This window comes from Perca flavescens, chromosome 24 (assembly GCF_004354835.1).
Source record: "Perca flavescens isolate YP-PL-M2 chromosome 24, PFLA_1.0, whole genome shotgun sequence".
NCBI classification, from domain to species: domain Eukaryota; kingdom Metazoa; phylum Chordata; class Actinopteri; order Perciformes; family Percidae; genus Perca; species Perca flavescens.
In genome coordinates, this window is record NC_041354.1 from 9,493,388 (window position 1) to 9,508,905 (window position 15,518).

Sequence of the window (15,518 nt, forward strand, 5' to 3'; positions counted from 1 at the left end):
TAATAAACACATATAGCACACACGTGGCACGGAAAAAATCACATGCATAAACAACTCCACAATATAGCAAACTGATTTACGCCAGTGTGGACCCCCGCCCAGAGGCTCAGATTAGCCAATCACAATGACGTCTGACAACCGCCGCACCCTCTGGCTAGAGATGGTCTTAAAAATGACTGACGGGCCCTAAGAAAGCTGCAAGTTGATGGCATCTAGTGAACCTGGGGGGGTGTAGAGCAGCAGGGGATGACAGTTGACTGAGGTGACAGACAGACAGGCAGGCAGTGACACCCAGACCTGTCATACAACCTTCCGTCAAGGGCATAGGGGTCTTTTGTTGACTTTGTTTACAGCTCAGGACTGTCACAGGACAATAAGGCAAGATGATGATGACTGTGAAAACTTTATTTATTTTCTGTTTACCATCATCAGCTAATCTATGTTGTAGAAAGTACCGACACTCCTCATGTTCAGTTCAATTCCCTTCAAAAGCATGCACCTACAGTATACATACCTATAAGGAGTAAAAGTTCATACCAGAAGGTGTACAGTATAATTGCACCCGCAAGTGTGTCCTGACCTGTTGGAATGCACCTAGCTGTTCCAAATAAAGATGCCAGCGAGGCTACATACTGTACCTCATTATACAGCCAGTCCTCAGCCAGTCCATTACATTACACGGTAATACAAGCCATAGGCAGGGCACATGGGCTGGACGCTGGAGAGGCCTTTCTCAGCAGATTATTTTGGGCTCACTACTGTGTCATTATACGCCTCCCGCTCTGTATTTAGGCCTGTTGATTGCAGGGCAGAGATTGGGCATGGCTGATGGCTGAGGTGGGCTCTCCCTCTATTGAGTTGAGGGCTTTGACATTGGCTTGGTCGTTTTGATGTGTTTAGTGGTGAAAGGCAGCCCTGTGCCTGTTTGCTGTGCAACCACCCCTTCCCCTGTCACAGTCTCCTCCCCGCTTCATTCCTTCTGGGATTTTCTATTCCTCATCAAACCCCTCTGTTCCTTTTGAAAACTGCCCCAGGAGAAGTTCTGCAACCTGGTTTACCATTACAATATGTCTTATCTGGGCCTTATCTGCGGAAGAGTTCATATCTGTGGTATCTTCTGAAGGTGTGTGTGTGTGTGTGTGTGTGTGTGTGTGTGTGTGTGTGTGTGTGTGTGTGTGTGTGTGTGTGTGTGTGTGTGTGTGAGACAGACAGACAGACAGACAGACAGACAGACGCGCTCTCTCTTTCCAATTCCCTATAATCAGCGACCGACGGGAGGGGGCGGAGCCGAAGCGCCGTGACTGTAAAGCGATAGCTGCTCAGCTCAAAAGCCTGATCACTCTCACACACATACACGAACTACACACACTTCCCAGACACATCCACAGGACACACGCCGGTGTCGGAGCGGAGCGAAAAAGACACACAGGAGAACGGAGCGGTGCCGCAGGGGTGGCACGACATGAAAGGTCTTTTTGGAGAGCAAGAGCGCAAAACATTTTCTTATTTATTATTCTGTGATTTTTGTGCTGCATTAAAAAGCAGCTTCTGACACTCGGACTGAGGCTTCTAGGGCTTTGAGAGCTTTTACTGTGGACTTTATATCTTGCTACTACCAAGCCCCTTCAGGAGAACCGACCCTGGTGTGCGCAAAATACGCGGGGACTGGGAGAGGGAGATACGGGGACTGAGAGCTTCTCAGTCGGGACTTGAAGCACCCTGGAGCCGCTGTCTCTGGAGCGCAGATATCGCCCGAAGCCTCCCAGCTGCGGAGCGCACGCAGTATTGATCAAGGAGTTTGTTTGTTCACAATTTTTTTTGGATGAGGTTTAGTGGCATCCGCTAAATGGACAGATATAAAAGGCAAAAGGCTGCGAAAATAGAAATCTTCAATAACATGTAGTTGGCATAGTTTCCTCCATCAATGGTTAAATAAAAGTGGGATTATTCCTGAAGTGGTCGAGTTTTGACTGCTGCCAGCGGTTTTTGGTCTTACGGGGGTGTGGATTTTTTTTAAACGAACAGCACAATTTATATTCTACGAGGTGGAAACACTAGAAACTTAAAGCTCTCCACGAGTTTCGGCATCACTCAAGATGGATTTTGAGCCATCGCTGATTGGATTTTTAATGGCAATTTGTCATCTGGCATTGACCGTCAGAGGACAAGATGGTGAGTTTTAGTTACTTCTTACTGATTTTGACGCACCAAAACATATGGGAAATAAACAATCTTCTGAATCGCAGAAGCATGAATGTAGTCCAAACATCGCATTTAGTTCAATCTGATCCTTGTCATGTGTTTCATATTATTTCAATACACATACGCGCCTGGTATGATAGCTATTGTGTTATAACCAGACCCATGTGTCTCTTGGTCTCTTGGATATTTATTTCCCTTAATTATGGGAGACATTGAGAAAACTCTTGAGGGTATATGTATGTATGTGTGTGTGTGTGTGTATATATATATATATATATATATATATATATATATATATATATATATATATATATATATATATATATACACACAATATATATATATATATATATTTTATTTTTTATTTTATCACTTTTATATTTTTTTAAGTGTGTGTGTATATATAATATATAGAGGCCTAATGTGTGAGTTTAATCAGAATCATGATGACAAGATGACTTTACATTGAAGTCCTTATAATACAGCTGGCTACACTAGCCAGCTGTGACACATTTAAAACTAAAGAACTTAGATGCTTTCATCAAATATTTAGAAGATCGGAAACAGTTATCTGTCCCAGCTCATCTGGTAGCTGGATAGAGCCTACCACCAGCTCACTGGTCTGTGAATGAGCTGATTATATGCATGAAGCTTTTGGAAATTCAAACACCTTGTTTATCCTTGCTTTTCTTTGATTTAATTATTCATAAAGGGAAATGAGCAAAGCCTTGTCTTGATTAAAATGATATTTCACATCCGGATGAAAAGAGGTTTTAGGCGTAGGCTGGACTATAACCTGCTATTTTATCAATTCGCTGGTGTCCCAAGAAACCGTGCGTAAAAGCTACACTGTCATCGTATGATTCCACTAATAGGACTGTAATCATCACCATTATAATAATTATCTTCATCAGCCACCACAGTCTCTCTCCTTTATTATCTCCTCGTGCTCTTCGGGGTTGTCTGTGCAGCGTAAAGCTGCTGGTGGCTGAGCGCCGGGCAGCTCCAGGCGGCGGCGCACCGTCACCTCCATGCGCTCTCAGCAATCAAATAACAATAAGCAGGGAGGTTACAGTGCAGAATGAGCCGCAGAATAGCAACCCTGCAGTTGGTAGGGATTCAGAGCCTTGCTTTAAGGCACTGAAGCAGGGCTAATTATCTCCGTAACGCACGGAAACGGCACTGTGTCCACACTTGATATACTACCGAGAGAACGAAGCTCAGTCATGGAAGCAGCGCCAAATGTATTTAGAATCCTCATTAATTGTGGATTTAACACCAGGGAGCACAGTGTTCCATCTGGTGATATGATCAAATAATAACAATAAGGAGCCGTCTTTAGCTGTGGCTTCATTATGTCAGCAGAAATGCGCAGGGTGCTGGTGGGAAAGGGTTGTATGTTGGGGCTTACCCTACAGAGAAGTGACGCCACTTGCGGGATGACACATGGCCTTTCGCTCACGCGCTTACCTACTCTAGTATTCTTGTTGCTTTTACGGTGGTTTGACTGCGGGTGTCACGGTTTTATATTTAATGTAGATGCGCGTTTTCTTCGCTTGTCGCCAGGTGGGATATGTGCGCAAAAAAACGACAATAGTACATACTATCTTCCAACATTCTCTGTAGTACCTACTTAGTGTAGCATGCTTGTCCACACAATTTAATTTATGACAGTTAGCTTTTCCTACAATAATACATTGAGTATTCCGAATAAGATGTATAGTTTTGTATGCGATTTGGCTGGAGTGCTTTAGTTCCTTTTCACTGTGAGTAGGCGGGGTGATGAGCTGTTCATGATCATATGATGACGGTTGAGCCTTTACAATAACACCCGCTGGTTTGTCTCAAACTCTGTTCACTTCATGTGGGTTCTTCCTCTTGTTAAGGCTTCTTGTTTTAAATAGGACGTGTGTGTGTGTGTGTGTGTGTGTGTGTGTGTGCGTGTGTGTGTGTGTGTGAGTGACTGTCTGCCTGTGTACCCCTTGATCAGAGACAGATGTGGGCCTCTTGGCAGCCATCAGGCAAGCAAGAAGCTAGATCCACCCCCTTCCACACTCTCTCTCTCTCTCTCTCTCTCTCTCTCTCTCTCTCTCTTTCCCCTGCCATGACACTGCATCGCATGTCCCTGCCTCTATGCTCCCCTCAAGAGCCACATTACACACAGATGCCAGAGGAAAGAGAGACTGAAGGAGAACAGAGTGGGGAGGTTCAGAGAGTCAGGGGGGAGAAAGAGGGTGCAGCTGAGAGAGAAATGTAAGGGGACAGTGACTGCATAGAAGAATGGAAGGCAGATGCAAAGCTACCCAAGGCACAGAAAAGTGAGCATGGCATCTACTCTGTGTTAATGTGAAGTAACAGAAGTGAACAAGGCAGAGGAAGACTTGGGGTGGTGGGGGATGAACAAGGCAGAGGAAGACTTGGGGTGGGGTCTGGTGTGGTAAAATCCCAGCCAGAACGCTACAGGGAGGGTGGAAATAAAAGAAGTAAAGAATATCTACACTGTTACAAAGCGATGCTGCTCTCATGAAAGTTAAGCACATTTGAGTCACATTAAAGATTCCTGCTTTTGAGGATCAACTCCATCTGGTTTTAGCAACTTGGTACATTTCCAGTAGCAAAAAGATTTCCCTTAAAATATAATTTTGTGGAATAAAATGACGCACGCCCGAGGCGTCTCTGCCAGAAGCCTCTGTAAAGTTGTTTGTGTAAAACTCTTGCATGGTCTGAAAGATGTTTCTTGCTTGGACATTTCCAGTTGTGGCCTGCTGTGGAATAGAAAAGGTCCCTTTTCATGTCTTAAGATCTATTTGCAGCAATCTCTATATCCGAAGCAGGGAGACTTCGACTCCACTTATGCAATAGTTTGACTCAGTGACATGTACATCAATTACTCCTTACCACAAGCATTAATATTCAGGCCATTAAGAAGCTCATTTGCATGTTTATTGAGTGGGCGGCTGTGCATCCTCTCCACCTATGGTATCGCCTTCTTCCAGAGTTGGATTTCTACTCATTTAATCATTTCTTTACCAAATGTTAGCTTCCGACTGAATGGACTTTCTCATTTTTATCTTCTTTGTTGGTCTTTTTTTACGGTTCTCTATTTGTTTTGTTTTTTGTCTTATCCTCTCCTCTACAACCGAGCCCTTCACTTCTTTGCATTTCTCTGTGTTTTAATCTGCCCCAGCCTCAGAGGTATCGGCTGCGAAAACAAGGTCACCTATTAGCATTCATAGCCAAAGACAAACGGAGCGGCCCGTTCAATACCAGTCAGGTATGAGAGTACTAGGCTCACGCAAAGCCCTGGAACAGCTCGCCACACTTGGGGTGAAATTAAAAACAAGACCCCCATAAATAAAACAGAGCAGGGTCTTTCACTCTGCCACATTAGCCGCATAGGGGGGTCTTAACGGGTGCTCAGGGACGGGTTTAGATGGGAGCTGGAGGGGGGTTAGCATTGTCAAGAGGCAAAGCATTTTAAATATACTGTAATTCATGAGCAGGGTTAAAGAGGAAAGGGGTACACAAGGGTGTGGATTTAAAAAACTGCTTTTGTAATAACTGTAGTTCTCGCATAAAGGGTTTTTAAGCAGTCAGTTCCACTGAAAAGTAACATTCTGTAAGGTGGGGGGTAGAGGGTGGCAACAAATCACCAAGACTCTCGCAGCAAAGCTTAATTCTTCACAGCTCTCCCTGGCTGATGTAGGCTCAGCCATTTCTACTCTTTAGACAGGGACAGCTTTTGTGAAAAGTGCTTTGGCTATGCAGGTTTGATGCTGCCGCACAAAGACAAAAGAGTGCACCAGGGGAGACAGAGACATGATACTGTAGTCAGGTAGTGTTTAGGATTAGGCCCACACCATTACACCCCCCCCCCCCCCCACCCCCTTGCAGGCACCAGCAACCATCTGTTCACTCGATTGATCCATTGAACCATTGATCACGATGGCCAGCACTGTGCATTTAGCTGATTAGCATGGGGCACTTATCCTGTTAGGGAAGGAGGAGAAGAATGAGAGAAAGAATAGGAAACCGAGAGGAAAAGAGGATTTGGGGATATTATCTGCCTTTGATGTAGCTTTTGTTAGTTCTTAAAAGAAGAAAAAAAATCCCCCTTAAACACATTTAACACTGTACAACACAAGCTATTGTCTGTGCATGTTGTATTTGTGGGCTGATTGTTGTTTGTCGGTGTGTGTTTTGGTCCATTTTCATTTCTTCTGGTAGATAATGTCTGAGGAATGTGTTGAATCTATCTAAAACATCAATACTCATTATGTCTCTGTGAAAGGACATCTTTTTAAATTTACCATTTTGTACCAATTGTTGCCAATATATATGGTATATATGGTACTTTTAGCTCACAAGCAACGGCATAACCTTTCAAAATTCGATTACCATTCATTTTTGAAAAAGCATTCAGATAGTTGGAGTTTTGTTCTTGTTTTTAACTTAAACACACACAAACAGACACCAGGCTTGTAAAACCGAAGAAATGCCACAAGTACGGAAAGTTTAAAAAAAAAGTATTCTAGAAAGTTTTGAAACCGGAATCTTGATGATATTTCATCAATGAGGATTTTTCATTAATGTGAATTTTAAATATTCACTCACTGCTACTAATACTGCTCATAACACTGCCTCTATTCCCCAAAGCACGGCCATTCTATACCTTAGCATAAAGGTGTTAAAGCACAGGGCAATAAAAAGTGAATCTCTTCTCTTCGCCCTTCCTCCTCATCCTCTCCCTCTCCTTGGGTCCAGTCTAGTGTGGAATGGGTGAGATTAAAAGCAGTCAGAGAGACAACCCCTGCTCTTGACTGAATGGATGAGTGCTGCCCACTCTCCCCTCTCATTCCCTCACTCTGGGCGATAGCACTTTTTAATTAAGGTGGGGGGGGCGGAGGGGGAGAGACACTAGAAATGATGGAGGGATTTATCAGTCCCTCTCCTCACACTCGCAGCTTATCCCAGAGCGTGACGCCATACTTCCCCGATAAGGCGGCTAATAGAAATGAGAGCGTGAGTGTGCACGTACGCACGCACAGAACGTGAGGCATGCAGACATATGCACATTTTCCCAGATAATGAAGATAAAGGCACTCACAGCGGGTACAAAGACGTCTCTGGGTTTGACTTGATCTGGAGTGACTAGAAAATGTGCACACACACACACACACACACACACACACACATACATACACATACACCAATTTTACTTAACATTCATTCATTTAATTTCATTGACAGTCTATGCTGAAAACAAATGAGGCACACACACATATACAGTAGTATTTTTGCTGCATTTCAGTTTAATTTACACAATACTGCAGAATAATAATGAAAAATACACTCTTGCAACACACACACACACACACACACACACACGCATAGTGGTAACATTGCTTTCATGTAATAGGGGTTTGGTCCCTGCATGGTAGAAACATATGTGGTGTGTGTGTGTGTGTGTGTGTGTGTGTGTGTGTGTGTGTACAGATTGGCTCCTTTAGTAGAAGAGACATTGTAATTCATGAAGCTCGCTGGCAGCGCCTGTGTTACTCATCCAACACCACAAGTTCTGTTCTCACCAAAACATTATGCTTAACAGTGAAACACACACAAATGTCATATATTCTTATTTTGTACTCACTAATTGCCACGGACATTCAAGCTATAAAGAAAAAATACACACATCTCTAAATTTTCGTATAACGGTTCATTTAGTACAGACGTATATTTCTGCTACATCCGCATCATTTTATGTGTATTTTTTCTGAGCTGCAGCAAACACCCACCAACACACACACACTTGTTCAAACACACTCACTCAAACACACACACATGCTGCGAGTGCTTGTGTGTGTGTGTGTGTGTGTGTGTGTGTGTGTGTGTGTGTGTGTGTGTGTGTGTGTGTGTGTGTGAGAGAGAGCTGAGTGACAGAGTTTTCCCAGTGGGGTCAGTGTCTACAGGGAGCCGCTGGATAGCAGGCATGTCTTAATGAGGCTTGTCTCTGCTCGACACACACACACACACACACACACACACACACACACACACACACACGCACACAGTCCCTTCGCTCTATCTCTTCTCTTACTCACATCATCCTTCTCTCTCTCTTTCTCACCCTCTGTAATTCTCCTTCCTCATCACCTTTTGTTGCCTCCCTCCCTCTCTCTCTCTCTCTCTCTCTCGCCGCCTGTCACTCGTCCTCTCTCTTCCTCGCTCTTCCTACCGAGGTCCTTGCACCCGCCCATCGTACATCAACCCCATCCCCTGCCTTCACCCTCCTCCCTGTTCCGATCAATCTTCCTCCTTCTTCCCCAATCTATCTTTTATCCATCGCCTCACCGTCTCTCCTCTTTTTCAATCCTCCTCTCCACTTCCTTTCCCTTTCATCCTCTCCTCCATGCTGTAATCCTTTGCCCCCCTTCCCTTCCCTTTACTTCTCACCTTTTGCCTCCACCCCTCCTCTTCATCCTTCTCGGAGGCCACTGAATGGGCAGCTCAGGGAAAAAGTGTCGAGGCTGCAAGATTCTCCCCAAACGGCTTAATCTGCCGAGGCTCTGCACACTGATAGCCTCCTGCACGCCGTTCCCTCCATAGGCTTCCCAACAATGACTGTCTGCACAGCCACAGCAGATAAAGAGATGTGTGTGTGGGGGGCTTTCTGTCTGTCTGTCTCTGTCATTCTTTGCCATCCCTGCTATCTTTTTTGAAAAATTTCTGCTAGCTATTTTTCTCACCTCTGTCGGCCCTCGTGATTGACAGGCCCTCTGTACGCATTTGGATGTGTACGTGCGTGGGTGGCCGTTTGAACACGGAGCTGCGGCCGTGCGTGTGTGTGTATAAATGCGTCGGTGTGTGTTTATGCACACATCCCTGTACGTGCCTTCATATGTGCACATGTAGCTCAACTTGTGTGTGTGTGTGTGTGTGTATGTGTTGTACATTTGTGTAACAAGCTTTTATGTGTATGTGTGTACGCATGTGGGCGGCTGGAGCCGCGCACTCACATGAAATCACCGGCAGCTGTGTTGCGCCTGGTGTGTGAGCGTGGGCATTGCTCCTCTCCAGCAACAAAGTAAGGAAGCCATCGCAGCATCAAATGTCAAAGAATCTTAAGTGTGCCTTTTAAGCACAATAGGCGGTGGAAATGTCAACACTTGAAGGGTCTATTACACTTCAAGCCTTTGGTGCAGTTTTTTTCCTCTTTCTTTCTGCTTCCTTTATTGATGCTTTCACAGAAATTTGAAAGAAACAGGCAAGAATATCAACCCATTTATGTCAAGAATAGATGCATCTCAGCAGCTGAGTGGTTAAGCCCACCATTTGGCAGTGCATTGTTAATGGCAGTATACCATAAGCTTTAGTTAGTTGCCTGATGTGTTGTTTTCCTTGTTTTGCCGACATACGCCAGCTACAATATTAAGAAACATTTATCCCTTTGAGTTCAATATCACAGAGTTCATTACATCTAGAGATCCCCCTGGTGCATTAGCAAACACACGCACAAACACACATATACAGAGGTAGAGCTAAACCACCCCCCCGCTGTTGTCATGGAGAACACGTTGCTTCTTTGCCATAAAGAATAATAATGCCTGCAAATCTATTGCAATGCAAGAGCAATACAATAACCTGTGTGTGTGTGTGTGTGTGTGTGTGTGTGTGTGTGTGTGTGTGTGTGTGTGTGTGTGTGTGTGTGTGTGTGTGTGCAAAATACCCAAATACATGTTTCTTTTGTATGTGCATGTGAGGTTATGTGTTTAGCATGTTTATGGGAGATAACGCAAAGCGCGAGAGCTGCCTCAGCTGTCTGGGTGTTCGCAGAGAATGGGGCCTTTGTTGCCGCGTGAGGCTTTTCATTACAGATTCGGGGTGACCCCCAGAACCCCGCTAGACAGGCCGTCTGTGTGTCACTTCCTGTCGAAGCCTGCCGAGCGATGCCATTGGCAGCCTATTGTTCCTGGGAAAGCGTGATAGGATCAGGGAATGTGTCCTAATGTTTGCAGATTGGCTTGCCGGAGCAACAATTACACTTGGAGAACGCTCCCAACGGGGAACTAGAGAGATAAGAGGCTGGGTGTGGAAGAGGGTGAAAAAGGCTCTGTGTGTTTCTCTGTGTGTTTCTGTGTGTGTGTGTGTGTGTGTGTGTGTGTGTGTGTGTGTGCTTACCAAAATGCGGCATTGATGATCTTTTATTGTTTTAATAGCTTACCCATGTGATCCCGCTCGCATTGAGAATCCACAATGGAGAAGTTTTTCCAATTTCCTCCTAACTGACGGCCTAAATTGCTTTCTTTGTTTTACTGTTCATTTGTTGCTCATCACATCTTCATACAGACAAACAAGGTAAATGAAGGAGCGTCCTCTGAGTCACTGTTATGGGGAGTGTGGCATTTACTGGGGATTTTATATGGTTTACAGCCTGCCATGCAAATGACAGATGTATGAATCGTAGGTTTAAAATAAAAAATGTACTCAGTTTACTGAATTGTATGTGTATTTTGTCTGTTTTACAATCAATAACTGTTCTCTCTCCGTACCCCACCCTTCTGTCTCTCTCCCAGGGCCAGAGTGCGGAGGCGTCTACGATGCCAGCGAGGCGGGTTACATCACCTCCCCTGGTTATCCTCTGGAGTACCCACCTCATCAGAACTGTCACTGGATCATCACGGCGCCGGAGTCCTCGCGCATCGTCCTCAACTTTAACCCACACTTTGAGATTGAGAGGCTGGACTGCAAGTAAGACGCGCAGGGTGCAAATAGGAGAATGGTGGAGAGGGCGGAGATGTAGTCATGTCTTAGGGATGTCTGAAATCACTCTTCTCTCATAGCAAAATTGCTTTGACCAATAAGACTTCATGGTGTATTATTATTCTGGCTGAATGACGATTTGTGTTGACATTTCATTAGTATGCTGCAAAGGCAATTGCATCTCAAATAAGTAATTTCCTGTTGAAGCACACAGGTTTTTACATACTATTATAATTCACTGCCGGCGGTTTGGCTTGATCCCAAGTTGTTGAAACATTTTCCACATTTCGACCTCAACAGGTCAATTGCAAAGGAAATTTTAATTGTAGATACAAGCTTTCTGCAAAGCCATTAAGTGGACTGCGGTTTACTTTTTGTGAAATAATTATTTATGGAGAGAACAGCGAGCACGTGAGCTCTTTTCAGCGCCGTCCCTTTTCGCATTCAGACCATTACACACATTATGTCTTGGATGCTTTTTAGTACTGCCCTTTTGTTTAAAGCTCCTCCGGAGCATTTCCTTGCTGGAATTCCTTGCTCAAGGGCACGTCGGCTGCATGTAACCTCAACACTTCAAAGAGCAGAAAATTTTTTTTTTTTTTTAATGCTGAAGGACAATACGTGCTTTTTACACCATAGTCAAAAAGTTTAGACTCATTTTGAGAATTACTTTTGTGTCTTTGTTTAACAATCTGACTTCAAGAAGAGAATGAAGCCCAGCTGTTTGTCTGGATATATGACTGCCTTGGTCAGTTTCCTTTCTCAGAGACATGAATAATCCAAATCATAAGGTCTTCTATTGTCTTTGACCTCAGAGGAACGAGGAAGAAGTAGTCATGGTCTCTACTGTTTAATCCATTTTTATACAACTGAGTCAGGGAGACTGTTACACAATTCACCCACTTTGAGACTTTTCCATTGTCTGTTTCAAGTGAACACAGACACGAATTAGCAGTAGGCTCTGCAATTGTGACCGTTTATTTCTCCAGCTCTCCCTTCTCTCTGTGAATTAAAGAATTAATAATATTAGATGGGTGTTTTTTGCATTGTTCACTGACAAAGAGCTTTGTCTGGCCAGGAGAAAAAAAAATGTAACTTTCATGATGACATCAATGGCAGCTTTGGTGAAAGGGTTTTTGTGTCACATTGCAGCGATCTGGGAAATGTTATTTTGATGTGTCGGCTTTGTGTCTCCAGGTTTCTGTCGCTATTGTCAAAGGCAAAAATGTTGCATAATTATCTCCCTTGCAATATGTTTCTGAGTAATAACACTTTTACACCAGTGTCACAGTGTCAACACAGTAGCTCACTGGACTTCCCCGCTGGAGTGGTAGAGAGGAATGGCTCAGCTGTTGATGAGCAGTGTGTCAAGCTGTTTCTCACAGCCCAAGGCGCGCAGGGCAGTAGGAGGCCAAGGGAGGAGGAAGAGAAAACTGAAATGCCTCCTCTTTTCTCTTCTCCACAGAGGGTTTTATTGGGATGTTATTTATTTATTTTTTTCACTCGCCTGGAGGGACTGAGGCCTTGACCTGCCCTCTAACACACACTCCCACTCAATCTCCCTTCATCCTGCATGTGTGCGCGCGCGTGTGTGTGTGTGTACGCATGTGCGTGTGCGAAAAGGAGTCTACAAGCGTGGGTGGGAAAAAGGCGTCTACGTGTGAGTAACTCTGCAAGCATGTAAGTGAGTATTAGTTTGTAAGACTAGCCGCTCCGCTTCCATCCCTCCATCCATCCATCTAGCCTCCTTGTGATAACCCCCATTCTAAAGGCCCATTCGAGAAAAAAGGGGATTACGCCAACATTTATTTATGCATAACCTCTAACACTAATGTGTTTGCCCTTTTGTGTTTCATGGAGGATGCAGTTCCCATTGGGGCGCAGAAACAGCAGCATAAATAAGTGGAAAAAGCCAAAGTATGGCTCGATATTCCTACTCTCTGCTTCCTGTGCTATGCTTTTTACCCAGATTGATCCAGGCCCTGTAGCACTGTTACGGACAGCTTCATTTTTTTTTTTGCTTGCATGATTAGGCACGGCAGGGTGAGCGAGCAGAGGGTAGATTTTTGCATGTTTTCACGGTGTTCCGCAAGGTTAGGGCGAGGGGAGCCGGAGGGCTGCAGAGGTGGAGGGCTCACCATCTTGGTCAAGGCTGAAAATCTGCCTGACAGCTGGGATTATAGAGACGGCTGCAGCGAATACCATGAGCTGTGTATTACCTGAAAGACGCAGAGCTATGTGGTCTGGACTGTTGATCGTGGGAACACCAAAAGGAAAAAAGATATACAATAACATGGTCATAAAGATTGTTAATGGACATATGTTTTCGGTGGGTACGCTTTAAAACACATGCACGTACAACCTGTCAATGTCAGAGTGCTCATGAGCCATCATATCCCCCCTTAGGCCCTTATAAAACCCAGAAAAGTGCTTGGTCAGCCCAAGCAAGAGGTCAGAACTCTGGCTAATATCCCTGGTGATTTTCCCTCAGTGGGTTCAAACTGTGAGCACTTGGACGATGTAACGTAGCCAAACCGCGGCTCTACTGCAGCAATCAAATCCACAGCCTTATGCAGGCGCTCCGTGTCTGAGGTGGCACTTTAATTCAGGATTTCATTTCAGAGGGAATCCGGCCGCATGCCAAATAGCTCTTACCTCCAGGTTGCCAGCCGATTGATGCGAACTAAATGTAATAAAGGCTAGATGAAATATCAGGCTCATATCTCTAATGCAATCTGCCATCACCGAGCCCCAGGATGCTACCTAGTGATATACCAAGAGCTGAGGAGAGAGAGAGAGAGAGAGAGATGGAGACGATTCTCCCTTTTTCTGTTTTTCTCCAGCTCTCTTTCTCATTCGCTTCATCTTCCTCCCTCCCTTTCTTGATCTTTCTTTTTTTACTCCCTTTTTGTTCTTTCATTCTAGCCTGAGGACAAATTGTTTTATTTTTACACACTTGAATTAAACATCGAAAGAATCACATACAGATGTGCGCACAAACACACGCCATAAAACTGCAGTCATTCCGGAAGATCCATTTTTTCCACCTTTGTGGTTTTTATTTTCTCACTTTTATTTGGTTATTTGTTATTGACTGGCGCCTGAGGTGGGGAGATTTGATGATATAAGTTTATAACCTCAAACACAAAGCTGTAGGTCCCTTTGGCCTGTGACATGCCTGTTCACAGTGAGAAACACCAACACATAGCAACAACTCTCCTGTGTGTGTGTGGTTGTGTGTGTGTGTGTGTGTGTATGATATCACCCTCTTACTAATACCCAGAGGGGCCGAAGAGAGGTGTGGAATCGAGGTCTGTATTCCGCTTGTAATGGGAAATCGATAAATGATCAGCAATGGCCGGAGGCAGCAAGAGAAGGAGATGAAGAGTAGGAGGAGAGTGATGGTTAAGGATGAAAGGCGAGACAGATGAGTTGCCAGAGGTCATGACTAAAGGGAGTTGTTCAGGTTCTGATCTGTCGATATCTGGCACTTGGCCGGCGTTTAGGACAAGATCATGGTCGTCAGAGTCCAGCGGTCATGAATATAACAGTTGTCAGTGCTATAATGATGATATAATAAGAAGGAGGTATGAATAAATGTATAAATCAGTCTTATCAACCACTTCAAATGCTTTCTTTATTTGATTGCTCTTGCCTGCCACAGAGACATTCAGATTTATAAGCTTTCTAGCCTTGTGTAGTCCAAAAACATGTAAGCAAAGTGGACTGGAGGATCCAAATTGTGTCTGGATGAATTGAAACACAGTGAGAAAAATCTCCGTCGCAAATACATGTTGATATAGGTCGATTTAAAATGCATCCAGCAGGGTCGCAGCTTCAGCTCAGACAGCAGTTATAGTCTGATGTTTCAGATCGATGCCGCACTAGAAGGTCTGGGGCCGAGCCCAGTCTGCCTGTGGTCAGCGGTTTGGTCTCAGTCATGTGTAAGTATGAATCTGTGATGGACAGCAGAAGAGGGAGGTGAGGCATGAGGAGATGAGAAAGAGGAGTGCTATTTGTTTTGGGGGCTAGATTGAAGATGGCAGGCCCTGTGGATCTGCAGGGATTTTGCTCGCAGCATCTAGTTAATATTTTAAAGGCACTTATGGTTTATTAGAGTCCCCATCGAGGGCGGGAGGAGTGGGTGGTGTGTGTGTGTGTGTGTGTGTGTGTGTGTGTGTGTGTGTGTGTGTGTGTGTGTGTGTGTGTGTGTGTGTATAGATGCTTGTGTATCTGGGTGTGTGTCAACTGTACAACCTCTGCCTTACTTAATTAAAGAAAATAGCGACATACCTCGTTGTTTACCTAATCCGGGTCTTGTGGGTTTCTGAGAAAATGGGAGGGGGGGCACAGAGAAAAATATCATTTTGACTTGGAGGCCTCAAGTGTCTGAGCACAGCCAAGTTTGGTTTGCTGATGTTTGGGAACAGCTGTTGCTCTTTTATAGGCATAAACAAACTGAATCAGACGACCATGACGCGCCCACAGCAAATTATGTGTTAATCTTTTGTGTAATTTCGACGCTCCCAATGAATGTATTTATGTAGGCATTTAGA

At 44.5% G+C, this 15,518-nt stretch overlaps 1 protein-coding gene across 2 annotated transcripts in view; it reads left to right on the plus strand.

Moving 5' to 3' along the window:
* The first annotated feature begins 1,359 nt into the window (after positions 1 to 1,359).
* The window catches only part of nrp2a (neuropilin 2a), a 57,722-nt gene continuing 43,563 nt past the window's right edge, over positions 1,360 to 15,518 (plus strand). For both annotated transcript variants that reach the window (XM_028571829.1, XM_028571830.1), the window contains exons 1-2: positions 1,360 to 2,172; positions 10,776 to 10,950. In XM_028571829.1, the coding sequence (XP_028427630.1) occupies positions 2,097 to 2,172; positions 10,776 to 10,950 (251 nt within the window). In that variant the 5' untranslated portion in view covers positions 1,360 to 2,096. The remainder of the gene's footprint in view (positions 2,173 to 10,775; positions 10,951 to 15,518) is intronic.